General features: G+C 37.8%; 1 protein-coding gene across 1 annotated transcript in view; it reads left to right on the top strand.

The window, feature by feature from the left end:
- The window catches only part of STK24 (serine/threonine kinase 24), a 48,001-nt gene that overhangs the window by 28,611 nt on the left and 5,121 nt on the right, over positions 1 to 14,269 (top strand). Inside the window, exons 3-6 of the mRNA XM_088523342.1 lie at positions 8,434 to 8,490; positions 11,457 to 11,565; positions 11,678 to 11,835; positions 13,419 to 13,604. Of these exons, the coding sequence (XP_088379468.1) occupies positions 8,434 to 8,490; positions 11,457 to 11,565; positions 11,678 to 11,835; positions 13,419 to 13,604 (510 nt within the window). The remainder of the gene's footprint in view (positions 1 to 8,433; positions 8,491 to 11,456; positions 11,566 to 11,677; positions 11,836 to 13,418; positions 13,605 to 14,269) is intronic.

The following is a 14,269-nucleotide window of genomic DNA, read 5'->3' as shown; positions in this document are numbered from 1 at the left end:
TTTGATCTGTCTTTTAAAGTGGGGGTTGAAGAATTGTAATGCTTTAAGTGAGGACAGAAACCGTTATTAGGGCTATTATTTCTGTTTGCTATGTTCGTCTTTATTATGTGTTGTGTCCTTTGTATAATGATGCTGACACGAGGTATGGTTGAAAGGAGGAAATTTGTATGGTCTGTAGAGTCATAATGGGATCTTGAGAAAGAAGATGTTTGCCTGCCCGGGAACTGCAAACATCCACTAAACTAGTTTGAAGGTCAAACACCCAAGAGGAAGATGAGAAAGGCAGGACCCTCAGACTGACGGCTGGGACCACTTACTGATATGCGCATTTGCGCACCCAGGAGGGAAGGTTATGTGACTGAAGGCGGAGTTTGTCCGCCCCCTGGTCTGCCTGCTGGCACGTACTGGCCCTACGTGGCAGGATGCACCGGGCTTAAACAGACAGTGCAGAGAGAGGCGGGGTGAGACTCCTAATACTGAGATCCACGTTGTCTCCGCGGGGACGCCCGCCGAGTTAGGAGCCTGTCAGCAACCCTCTAATCTGCCAACTCGAGAAGATGTTCAGTCTCAGTATCCTGCCGACAAGTATTACCTCAAGAGTAGTTATTCATACATTGCTTATTAAAGATGCTTTCACCTGAATAGAGGCTCGCAGTAGCCACATTGTTTTGGGTGATTATTGCCAAATCCCAAGCCCATTCGCACCTAATTGGCGACAAGGATCGGCTTTGGCAATTGAGACAGTGGAACTCACTAGTGAAGTGCACAGCTACGTGAGGTCGTGCCACTCGACAGAAACTATGTTTTTGCTGTTTGTATGTGTAGTCTTTAGATCTTTATTGTATAATATATATCAGCAGAGAGGACTGATTAAGTCCTATTATTAGCACACGGTCATGGTTGCGAGGAACTAGAGGGAATGTGCTGTATGAACCTTTCTGATCATTCAAATTCCATACATAAGCAATTGGAACAATTGCATGAATTGACTACACATTTACAGCACGATACAGGATTCGGCCTTGACAACTGGATAAAAGGTCTCGGTTTGGGCCCATGGCTAACATCAATTGTGCAACACTTAATTACCATAGGGATTGTGTTTATTGCAATTTTGCTTCTTGTACCATGTATCTTTAAATGCTTGCAAAAACATGCTTACGCGAATAGTTAATCAAGAGTGGAATACAAGCTTAGTAGCCCAAAAAGAAAACGGGGGAAGTGTAGAGAGCATTGTTCAAACCTGGTTAATGGAAAAAGGACATAGCCAGGCAGAGCTGATACGGAGGGCTTAAGTAAGACAAAGGACAGAGTTTCCTTGAGATAAAGAAGTTGATGCAGCTGCACAAAACAAAGGCAAACAGGAACCAGTTTGATACCGGAAGAATGAAGAACCAAAAGCTGAAATACTGGCTACAAAACAAAACAAAAACAAAAACAAAAACAAAAAAAAAAAAAAGAGGGGGAGAATTGGGAATTTTTTAAAATTTTTTGATTTATAGATATTGGAACCAGATGGGTGCCAGCGAAATGGGTGAGACCTTGGCTGGAAGCAAACGCGCCTAGATCAGATGTAGCAGGCAAGCAACCAGTACCCTAGCTGTGGAAAGTGTGAGCCTGCAGAAGGAAAACATGGGAGGAAGAAGTGTTAATGTTGTTATTAGCTGTATGTTGTAGCTTTTAGGAGGTAGTATTGCTTTTAACGCTATTATAGGGGTTAATGCTGCTTTTAGCGCTAATGGATATGTTATGCTTTTTAGGCAGATTGTTAATTATAACCAAATCAAGAGTTGTTGGCTTTGTGGAACAGCAGATCAACTCGATGCACCGGTGTTAGGTATTAAGTGTTGGGATGGTGTTGTTGATCCTATGTTGCATTCTACTAGTTGTGCCTTGCTTATTGAAATGTGTATCCAATACGATTGAGAATGCTGTAAAGAAGGTTTGGTTGGCTACAATCGCTGATCAAAACGGGTTTGATGATTCTACTGATTTTCTTATGCATTTTGGTTGTCCTTCCCTGCCTGATTAAGTGTCTGAGACAGACGGTAGACAAGGCGATCAAAGACATATTTTGGGTGAACGATCAAGAATCCTGGCTTGCTCAAAAACAAGAAGGGGGAATTGTGGGATTCCTGAAGGCCAGTGGTCATGCTGTGAGCAAGCCAGATAAGGGCAGAAGGGCGCCAGACCTAGATGAAAGGGCAGAAGGGCGCCAGGCCTAGCTGAAAGGGTGGAAGGACTGCTGACTAAGAGATAAGGAGATCTTGCGGAGAGTCAGATAAGGAGGCAAAGAGTTGACGCAAATAAGAGCTAACCTATCCTGAGCTCAAGCCTTGCAATATGCATGAACCTAATTAAGTTGTGTATAAGAGTGCACACTGAATGTTCAATAAACGAGTCTTGTCGATGACCATATGGTGTCGCAGTCTCCCTTTCTCCTACACTTTCAATTTGATAATAAAATTCATTTTCTTGATTTAAGAAGCAAATCAGTCTGAACTGCAGCCTTTAATAGTCTGCTAGATGTTCTGCTTTGACATAGCTAATTTTTGGCTCATACTTTCTTGATGAATAGATTATTTTAATCTGTATTTCTTAACAGCTGCTTTTGGTCTTTATATACCTCAAAAACTCCACAGCAAGATATTAATTTCCAAGGTTAAATTTAGCTAATTTATTATAGCTGTTGATGTTTCAGTTATTCCTCACCTTTCTAGGAGCCTTGGAACTTGAAGATCCTGATCCAAAACATGGACCAACAGTTGCACCCAGAAGGAGGAGGGAGGACTTCTTTGTGGTAGCTAAGGCAACCTGGGTGCCTATAGCCTTGAGCTTTCATTAAATAGTTTCCCTTGTTCTTGAATGCCAACAGTTATCTTTCCAGGCCATCTGCCCTTCACAGAAACTTCCCATAGATTTTCTTTTTAAAATAAATCTGTAATGACATTTACAAATAGCTTCTCTCCTTATAAGCTGATTCACCAGACTATAGAAGCTTATATTGTAGTAGTAGGTGGAAATAGATGAAAACACATTAACAAGATGAATAGCTTGTCAAAAAAATGGCAGTGACAGATTAACCAAACGATGGAGCTTAATATGACCTCCTAGGAAGGGTGGAATGACGGGAACATTCTTCATTTTCTGTAATGAGGCTGAAGAACTTTGTGTTGGTCAGGTATGCAAGAAGAAATAGTAGTTCTTACTGTCATTGTATTTAAAAGCAAAATGCTGCTTTATCATTTAGAAGCAGAAAGCTCTACTTTCTTAGAAGGGTGGTGTGATTTGGCACTGAAAGCTTTTTGTCTGGTTTGTCTTCTGTGGAGACTCTTCTAAAAGCTTATAAAAGCATAACTGTTCTTTGTGCGACAGCTGGTCATGGGAGCTAGATACGGAGCGGTAGAATCAGTCTGCCCATTTGTAACAAGAAGAATTCGATTATTTAGAACCTATACTAATAGAGTTGTTGCTCAAACTCGGGAGAAACTACAATGTAAATAACTTATTGTGCAATTTTATCCTGTCCCATCCCTTTAATCTATCTAAAGAGTTGTTAAATGACATTGAGTGGCATTTGGGTAGGCTGTTTGAAGTTCATAGGCCATTGCTTAGCTTTCTTGTCCAAGGACTGCAGAGTGGAAAGAATGGCATGAAAGCAGGTGGTAGCATGCTATTTATTTTGTACTTTTTACATATAGCAGCATTGGTTTCAGCTTGGATTAGATTTTTAAATTGAGCCAGTAACGTAGATGTGTAGTGCTTAAAACTAGGCAAGAAGTGACAAGATTTGTGGTCATGAAAAAGATCAGCATGTAGTGAAACTATGCATCTGCTGAATAGACCTATGTCTACACTGTTCGATTAGTAAGAAGACTTTGGTCAAACGGAGGTCTGCTCTTGTACTCATCTATGGATCTAGAAGATGAATAGTCCGCTAGCAACTCGGAAGTTCACAGATCCTATGAGTTTCAAGGATCTAGTATCAGCATGCCAAGTTGAGGGTGCCTTCCCTCTGATAGCTGAAAACAATAATTTTATTATATGTGTCAGAGTACTTAATATTTTTTATCAAATAAGCTCTTGGGAAAACACCCTGAAAGTATCAGTGTAGATAGGGAGATTTTGATAATTCCTGATGCTTATTTTCAGGTTTGAGAGAGCTGACGACATTTAGCTGACGACATTCTGAGATGGTTTGGCCTCTGCTAGGGGGAGCAAAATGGCCACAAAGACAAGTACCATTTCCTGTCACTGTCTCAATTGTTTCATTTATGGCATCCCACAATATACATATATTTTCTGACTGATCACTGTATCTTTTATCTGCATATAAGCTCTTTTATGTCCTTTGTGAGTTGATTGTTAACGACAAGGACCTAAGGGCTAGCAGCAACCTCTCTCATCCGGTACAACAAGGCAGCCTCTCCCGGTGCAGCTGCATGTTCAGAGATCACTACTGCACAAAGAGTAGCTGACTGAACCTGGTGCTTGTGAGAAAAGGGAGAACTTGTTCCTCAGGATGCAGTTCTGTTTGATTGACTCTTTCGTCTGCTTTTTGGGAAGGCTCTGGCGTTATGTCCTTGTGCCACCTGCTGGCTCTACAGGACAGTGCGGACTTCAGACGTAATAAAAAATGCAAGTGTAAAATATAGTGACCTCCAAGAGCTTTCCTTTGGAAACAGGTTTGCTTAAAGTAAGGGAGGAGAAATTCTTTATCTCTGAATCATGTCTTTGAAGTCAGGCATTTAAGAATCAGTGTCCAAATAGTTGAGAAGGTTCTAGGTTGGTACAGTGGCTTTGCAATACTTTAGTTTTTTTCTACTACTCTATAGACCAGTTTAGGCTAGTTCTTACTGTCATTAACAAATACATTATATTATTTCAATGATGTAACTTCTAGGCTGTGATTGCTTTTGATCCGTGCCCTTTGGCATAAGTTACAAGTTTGTGAAGACAGATTTTCCGTGGAATTTGGAGACGGTTGGTCTCCAGAAAGGGCAGAATAACTGCCCTTTCAGATTGCAGTGCTGTCCCTTTGCCAAGTCTAAGGGCATCAAAGAAAACCCCCGTGTACCTATGGTGAAAAAGGGAATGTTCCATGTGCTGTTTTATGTTTATAGTGGAGTAATAATCCTAAATTTGGATTGAAGCTTCGCCATGGTCCCACTGTATTTGGAAGAAATCTTAGTGATCTGTTGTGACTGATGCTTAAAAGAAGAAATCTGCTCTAATTGCACATCTTAAAAGTAGAGCACCTGATGGTGGCTGAGTCAGTATACAAGTGTGGGTTGTTTTTTTTAATTGAAAGTGTCCTGTGTAAATGCTCTTTCAGTTTAGTCACTGACGATAATGTAGTACTTCTGGAGTGAAAGAAGGAGGTGCACTGCTCTGCTGATGCCAAGCTTAGTTGCCAGTAATGCTTTAGTTATCTTGTGCTGTTGCCAAGCAGCATAAAGTAAGTGAATATGGGTTATTGGTTCTAAAAGTGAACTAAATTTTAACAAATTGCTTCATGAAATCTCATCAGAAGCGTTACTTTGTATTTTCTTATTAAGCAATGAATGCTGATTTTAAATAAGAAAGCCAGGAATATCAGTTCCAGCAGGGCTTAGTTAAAGTGGCAGAAAGGATTTCTATAATATTATATTTTTCTATCAGTTCAGATATTTCACATGAATGATGAAAGCTCAATTTGTGTGTGTGTGTGGGGGGGGGTGGAGATTGTAATCTTTTGGTGGGAGGAGAGGAGCATTTAAGATATGTTTAGTTGAATCGAGGGCTATTCATATAAAGCTGTCAGAGTCATGACATATGGCTGTTGCTTTGCTTCACTCAGGGGTACGGTATGGTTATGCAAATGTCCTAATTGCATTTTTGAACTTTACAGATTTTTAGATTCATTTTAATATGTCTTACTACTAAGTTTCCACATGCGTGTCTGTTTTATTGTAAACTCAGAAATGTGGCCCCAAACAGTTGCTTGTGAAAGTTTCAGGAGCAAAGACTGAGAAAACTTGATTGATAAAGTTGACATGTTAGTGCTAAAGTTATCATTCAGTTCTGTAGGTACTCAATACTTCACAGTACACAGAACGCTTCATGCTGCTGTAGAAGAGGTTTAAAAGGTGTTCTCGGTGCTTTTTTTTTTTTTTTTTTCCTTTGGCTGAACTCAGGAACATTTCTGAAAATGAAATGACTTGGAAGAAGTGACTTGAAAAGCACATTGGTTCTGAAACTTACTGGGCTTGGCTCCTTTAACCAAAAGGTCAAATGTGGGAGAACTTTAACAAAAAAATAACTTTTTTGTGATTATATAGTATTCTCTTAAAACACGAAATAGTTCTTTGAGTATTTGTGGTGTCTGCAGGGGTTAACCATTATGAAAGTGCTTTACAAAGATTGTAATGTAGACTTTTATTTATTTATTTATTTATCTGTAAAAGCTGTGTTGTGCTTCTCAAAATATTTTTAACAGACTGTGTTTGTCAAATGCCCTTAGTTGACTCCTGAAGAACAGGTATGCCCATTTCTGATGTGTATATGAGGAAGAGTGGGTGGTGAAGGAACTGGAGTCTTACCTGCAAATGAGGCCAACCTGTGAAAATGGAGAGTGGAGGGCTGTGTGCTTTGGCTTATCAAAGGTGCCTCTGAGAACAGAGGACAGGTGCAGATATAACCACAGCTATAACAAGGGCCAAAGGGATTACTAAGGGCTAGAATATTCAGGTTCTTTATGTTGTTTTTAGAAAGTTACATTCTGCAGCCGCTTGCTCATTCTTGCACATGCACTTGTTGCTCTCCCTCACTCTCTTGGTAGACAACTTTCTAGGTGAAGATTCAGAGAGTCTTACTTGCCCTGGCTGTCATTTGCTGTGCTTACATGAACTTTTATTTTGCAGGTTAAAGTCAATTCATCTTCTTTTTATTTATATGCTCCTGGCTTTATAAGAGATATTATGCTTTTATTCCTGAGTTCTTGTGAGTGGTGCATGGAGTTAAAACTAATAAACCATAATATAATGTGATAACCATAACAAAATGATATGGTTTGTGCAGCAGTTTCACTTGAATATCTATCTCCTAGATATATGGCTTTGTTTTAATTCATGTCTCAAGGGTTTTCCTGCAAGGGAAAGGTGGACTTAACTGCTTCTCACAGTGTAGTTGGGAATGAGGCACGGCAAACAGCAGAAACAAATTATTGAGTCCTCCTTACTATAATATCCTGTGCATACTGTATTGCATATTCTGTAATACAGCAAGCTTTCCCCTGGAAAGATATTGGCTTAATATCTTTAAGCTTTTATAAATGTATGGACAGTGGTTGTTTAAATGCTGTGAGGTATTTCAAGGAATTGGAACTCTTCCCAAACTTCATTTTACTTGGCAAAACTAACAAATTGCTATAGCCATCTTAAATAATCTTTTATTCTATATCTTTCTCACTTGTTTCATCTTTCTGGAACATAATTGTCCAGCATTCTATACCATATATCAAAGGAACAAACATTACAAAGAAAACGTTCCAGTATTTTTCGTTAACCCATAGCTTAGCTGTTTCTGATCCATCTTTCAAGAGAATGAAACGACTCTGTGATTTCAACAATCCATTTTAAATGAAATTCAATCTGGATGGGTGTCAAGCTTATTAAAGCTTGACATTAGAGAAAATGAAAACAAGACATTTATATTAATGAGAGGAAGCATATTTTATGTAATGTAATTAGTACTTTGTTCTTTTGGATGTCTATATCAGAGTTTATTAGTATGTTTGTTCTCCGCTTGCACTGTGTGACCACCGTCTTGTTTTTTGTCCCAGCAGATACATTTGCATTATGTACTAACAACAGAGGAACTTCATAGGAACAGGAAGGTTGGGAGGTGGCTTGGGGAGTTGTTATCCTGGTGAAATCAGAGCCTCGGAATAGTTGTTTAGCTGATATTGAAGAAAATTTTCTGGATTTCTGGGTGATAGCAGTATCTGTATTCCAGATGCTCTCTGTATTCTAGCAGTATTAGTATCGGTACACAGAAAAGGCACCATGAACCGAGTTTGAATATGATATTAAGAGTATGCGTCAGTTATTGCAGTAATTGACTTCTAGTGGTTGTGCTGTTGTTATACTCTGATAAATGTGATGTCGCTTCCCACTTGTTAAATTAAGATAACAATTAGCACAACTGCGTTCTCAAGAAAGTTTACAGCCTGTGACAGGTTAAATTTATTCTTCATCAGATGGGACTAAAAATAGTATCATATCTTACTTTTGAAGGTCTTTTGGGGGTACAGCTAAACATTGGTAGTGTTTCAAAACCATTGATACATTTTTCAGCAAAAAGGATGAAACAAGGCTCGTTATAACTTAATAAAGAGTTGCTTCTTTTTTTCCTTAATACATTTTTTGTTGTTGTTGTTGCTTTGTCTTCCAGGATACAAAGCTATGGATAATAATGGAATATCTCGGTGGAGGCTCTGCCCTTGATCTTGTAAGTAAATTTTTTTACTTTAGACCACATAATTATTTTCCTCTTTTATTTTGTTATAACATTACAGAAACTGTAATGTGTCATCTGCCTAGTGATGCTGTTCGTTGAAATAATATAAAAAGTTATCATTTTGCAAGTGTAAAATTGTTACTTGAAGTGAGAAAGCAAAGCAATCAGATGGCTAAGAAAGCAATTAGATGGCTAAGATAGAAAAGCTTTTGTTTTAATTTGGATATTCGTAGGGCAGGAGAAAATAAGACTTTGTCATTGCTGTAAAAATGTTATTTTTCCATAAGCCAAGTCTGATCATTTGTGCAGATGGAATGGAAGTAAGCAACATAATATTGGAAACAAAATATAAACACTTTCATCTTACAGCACAGATATTCTGTCAACCAGAGAACACTAGAGGTTGAAAATAATTAGTGTTTTCTTTATCTTATTTCTACTAGTGCAATTACTTCTGGTGAATTCATTTTAAAACTTCACCTTCCACCCCCATCCAATTCTACCCCAAAAGTCAAGCCAGAAGTTTCCCTATTGGATTCCTCACTAAAGTTTAAATGGAGATTGAGACACAGTTTTAGCTGATGTTAAAACAGCTTTCTTTGAAAGTTTTATATATATATATAAACAAAAACATTTTATTATGTATACAAGATTTTTTTAATCTTGTATATTTAGTGAATCATATCTATTCTTCTCTTCTACCAAAAATTTTGATATCTAATCTAAGGTGATCTGCTTAACAAAGCATAGAGTTGTATTTCAGAGTATTTGAAAGACTGTTTATTGAAAAATACAGTTACACTGGATGATGTAATGAAATTATTCCCTTTTGAATTGTAATTCAAAAGGATATTTATCAAAGCAGGTTACAGTTTCATTGACTGGATGTCTGATATTCCTTTTATTAAAGGATTGTTTATTAAAAAATAAAAAGAACAACTTGAAACCACAATCTTGTGGGTGTGCGGTGTTTTTCTCTTTTTGGGGGGGTTTTGTTTTCTTTTTCTACTGTCTCAGGACTGAAAATGCATGTTTAATGTGGTGGTTGAAAGTGGAAATCTTTGTAGTAATATATGCTGTTTGCATATATTATTTGCTGAGGCAAATAATAAGCATCCGAAGAAAGAGTGCAATTAGAGAGGCCTGTATGGAGAGATTCTTCATTAGAGACAGGAGAGTAGTAAATGCTTTATCAGGGTTCCTGGGCTGCCATCTTTTAATTGTAATTGATATACTTATGTATAAATATATCTGATGATCTTTTCAGACTTATTTATACTGCTGTTTTTGCATCCTGTAAGGAGGACTTGTATGGCTGTATCATGGCAGTCAGCGGTCCTATTAAAGATCTGCTTAAAAAGCAAGTTCACTGGTTCACACAATAGTTTGTTTTGTTTTTTGACAGGAGAGCAATTAGAAAATATTTGTTTGCTTTGGCAACTTTATTATTATTTAATTACTCTCTTGGCTTTGAGAATATGTAAAAGAGGAGACCGAGAATAAAATAGATGCTGTCAAGTTTTTTTTTTTTTTTTTAATCTTTTAATTACACAACTAAAATTTGGCACCTGCAGCCTAGCAGGCTCTTAGGTTATCAGAGTCAGGCAGAATTTGTATGTCTGCCTGTTTGTTGCATTTATAAAGCAATGTTCCTGTGTACATACTATTCCTGCCTATTAGCTGAGTATTTCTTTCCTGAGGATTTTCTGATGTGATTATCCCTGAAATCTGAGAAGTGAACGAAGCTTCAGAGGTATTTTAGGCTTAGTGGCACACTCACTCTTTAGGATTTATATCAGATGGAGAGCTCCAAGTTCCTCTGTCCCCACTGTCTCTTCTCATAAGAATTGAGTTGCTCCAAACCTTTTATTCTAACAATCTGCAGATTTATAGCTTCAGTGTTTGGGTTTTGTGTGTGTGCGTGTGGGGGAAACTTTTGTAGTATTCAATGCTTCTATTAAGCTAACATTTTGAGTAGTGGTTTGGGGAGCTTCACAAAATCCCATGTAGTAATAGCATGTATGATTTTGTTACTTGAAGTGCTTTAGTTTCCTCTTCAGATACTGGAATTTGGATCTGTATACAACCTTCAGAATTACACTTATTGGTTCAGTACAATATAAATCATTAGATTATAAAATAGATACTTTTCAAAGATTGTGCATATATTTAAAGATGTGGTTGGAAAGTCATAATCTCGCACTGTTTCATGCTTTTAAGAGATATCTATAAGAGCTTTTCACAAGCTTCTTAAGGTGTTTTAGATAAATGAAGCATTTTTTGTGTCTCATTCATCAGACATGTAATATAGAGCCGTGTATTTTGGGCTGTATCTCATGTTCTCCAGTTGCAAACTGGAAGTTTTGAGGTGTGGCCTAGGGAGGGAAATTAATTTTTAAAATAAAGAGAAACTAAGGCAGCAGCAAAATTTTGAGGTAGGTCTTGCTCCTTAGGCTGCAGACAAAATATAATAACACAAAATAGGCTTGCATCTATTATTTGGGAGGAAGATAATTACAGTACTGAGCTGTTGAATTGAATTCTCTCTCTTGCACCCTCTCACACTGTTCAATAAAAATAGATAAATTTGTATGTGAAAGGCTAGGAGAAAGAAGAACAAACTGTGTGATGATTTCGGATATCCTTTTTATACAGCCATCAGTTTTAGGGAAGTCTTTAGGAACTTAAGAAATCTGTCCAATTGGTTTATTACAATTGGCTGGTAGGTTGAAAAGTTATTAGTAAGACTGACCAGTAGGACAAATCCTACGATTTCATGAGATTAGCTTCTGAGCGAGACTTAAAGACAGTTGAGTGGTTTGGGTTTTTTTTCCATTTTATTTCATTTATTTGTTCACAAATATTTGGCAGTTTCTTTGCGGTTTCATAATCTTCAAATTTTATGTGTGTGCCCATGTGTGCATGTTTATAAACACACAGGTTTTTCTATCTCCTAGTTAGAACCTGGCTCGCTTGATGAAATCCAGATTGCCACAATACTGAGGGAGATACTCAAAGGACTTGATTACTTGCATTCAGAAAAGAAAATCCACAGAGATATTAAAGGTAAATCATTTTAAATGTGTATTGTAATAGATCTTAGAATAGCTCATGGGGTAAAAATGAAGAACCTTGAAGTGTCAAAGCTGTCAATTTCAGCTGTTTTCTTTTATTCTAGCTGCTAATGTATTGCTGTCTGAGCAAGGAGAAGTAAAACTAGCAGATTTTGGAGTAGCAGGACAGCTAACAGATACGCAAATAAAGAGAAATACCTTTGTAGGAACACCGTTTTGGATGGCACCTGAAGTAATAAAGCGATCAGCATACGATTCAAAGGTAAGAGAATTTCATATTTCAAGGCATTAGCCAAAGCGTCTTCCTTTATTTACTTTTATTTAAAAATGTTTTTGTTCAAACTCGAGTTACACAAGCTGATCTTCAGAATGTAGCTGGGTTCAGACAGGTGTCCATTTATATGATGCATAGTATGTAAAGCTGCTGGCATGGCACAAAGCTCCTGATTTGTATGCAGACTTCCTCTTTTTTTTTTTTTGCATGCTAAGCCCATCCAGATGTCAGAAGCTAATCTGCCTCCTAATTTTTGTTTTCTTTGAAACAACAGCTCTCACAAAAATAGTCAGCAGCACTGTTAAGAACATAGATTTGGTTGGTGTGAAAATGTGCTATCATTCATGATGTGTGGGGCAATAGGCTGCAACCCTATGAGATAAGATCTTTCCACCCTCATCCAAACAAGGAACTCACCAATTTTGATTGTGGTTACATCATTTGTGGTATTACTCCTTCCCTATTTGATACCTTCCTCTGTGGTGGTCATCTGAAAGGGCCTTGTTGAGTCTCTTAGAAGCTACAAAGATTCCAAATTCCTAATGTTGACTAATGCTTTTTTGTTTGTTTGTTTGGGAGTTTGGGACAGTCTATTTATTTTTGGGGCGTGGAGTGGAAGGACAGTGCTTCATTCTGGCTTCTTCATACCACAAAGTCATGGGAACATAAAGAGTTCTTAGACACTTGATCGATACCAGAGCTCAAAATTTGAATGAGCTAGGGATATATTTTTGTGTCTGTGAGCCTCTGACATTCTGAAAGAGCACTAGGATGTCTGTACAGATAGCTTTGTTACTGTTGGCCAACAGCCACTTGATAATGTCCTTTTTGTTTTATCAGGGACTAATGCAAGAGTGAGAAAACATGAATTTGATGCTAACCTGATTTTCTTTCCATAAGCTGGTTATGCTTGAGGAGTGTTCTTTTTATAGCACACTTCCAGTGAAGGGCAAGCAGTCTCCATCATGTAACTGCTGTTACTGGCTTCTGTTGCTCCCTCAGGCCAATCCTGCTACTTACCCTCAGTGCTGATGGGTTTTCTCCCAGGGGCTGCAATGCTCTCTCAATACTGCCTTTGGTACGACTTATCTACTCCTTTCCTCCCTTATTGTGTTGCTCTTCATGCCTCATGCTATCTATTAAATTCCTTGTCTTTTTTTGGATTGATATCTTCATGTGGACTGCTAAAACTGTACAGTTGTGTAAGGGTAAACAAACTCTGAGTTATGGCAGAAAACTAATATGGAAAAGAGGATAGTTGCAGAGATCTAAAATGGCTGGTGATTGTTACAAGGCTTAAACTCTTGCTAATACAGAAACACTTTAACATCTTGGTAGCCGAGGGTCTTCCTGACCATGGCCTACACTGTATTATCAACATAACTCATGAGCTGGTTCTGCAAGAGCTATTATTGCAATGCTTTGATTTCTATTGTAAACATTTTTGGCTACAATATAATCGTACTTGATTTCATGAAAATGATAAATACTAAAGGTGAAAATCTAACTTTACAAGGAACATTGTTTCCTTTCTCTTTCTGACCTAACCTCTGAGCTATCATTTGTTACAGGCAGATATCTGGTCGCTAGGCATAACGGCCATAGAACTTGCCAAAGGAGAGCCACCTCATTCGGAATTACATCCGATGAAGGCTTTGTTCCTCATCCCTAAGAACAATCCGCCAACGCTGGAAGGGAACTTCAGTAAATCTCTCAAAGAATTTGTGGAGGCCTGCTTGAACAAGGACCCAAGCTTTGTGAGTTGCAGCTGTTTCTCATTTTCTTCTAAAAAATGTGTCTGGTTTACACAAATTCTCTATGAAAAACTCCTTTACAAGGGGCTTAGAGGGGAAATCTCCACTATTTAGTTGAACCCTGTGCCACGTGCTCTAGGTGTCCCTGCTGGAGCAGGGGGGTTGGACTAGATGATCTCTAGAGGTTCATTCCAACCTTAACCGTTCTGGGTTTCCATGTGATTCTGTGATTTAACAGAACCGCTTCAATGTGTTATGGTTTTTCTCAAGTCTGCGTACTTTAAAAACACACTTTGAAAAATCAGCTGCTTTATTTAAAAATGTATCTAAGAATTCAGGTGGTAGGGTTTTATGTGCCCCTTTTTTTTTTTTTTTTTTTTACATGCCTGCAAATATGTGATTCTGTTTTTTTTTTACCCTTATTATCTTTAGCTTATTTTTAACTTGAAAATATTTTGGCTGTGGAGGACTTTAGTATAAAATTGGTGTAAATGAGAGATGATTTTTCTTGTTAACTATGTTTTTATTTTGTTAGCAGTTGTAATATCTAGGTCAGTAAGACATACAAAGATAAAATTACTGACAGAAAGCTTTGACAGAGACATCAATTCTAATATTGTTCCAATAAAGCCATATGGGATATTTGAAAATTCTGTCCCAAGTGATAC

This window comes from Tinamus guttatus, unplaced genomic scaffold (assembly GCF_059628265.1).
Source record: "Tinamus guttatus ecotype Peru unplaced genomic scaffold, ASM5962826v1 Tinamus_guttatus_pri_ptg000180l, whole genome shotgun sequence".
NCBI lineage: Eukaryota > Metazoa > Chordata > Aves > Tinamiformes > Tinamidae > Tinamus > Tinamus guttatus.
This window is presented reverse-complemented; position numbering and strand designations above follow the sequence as displayed.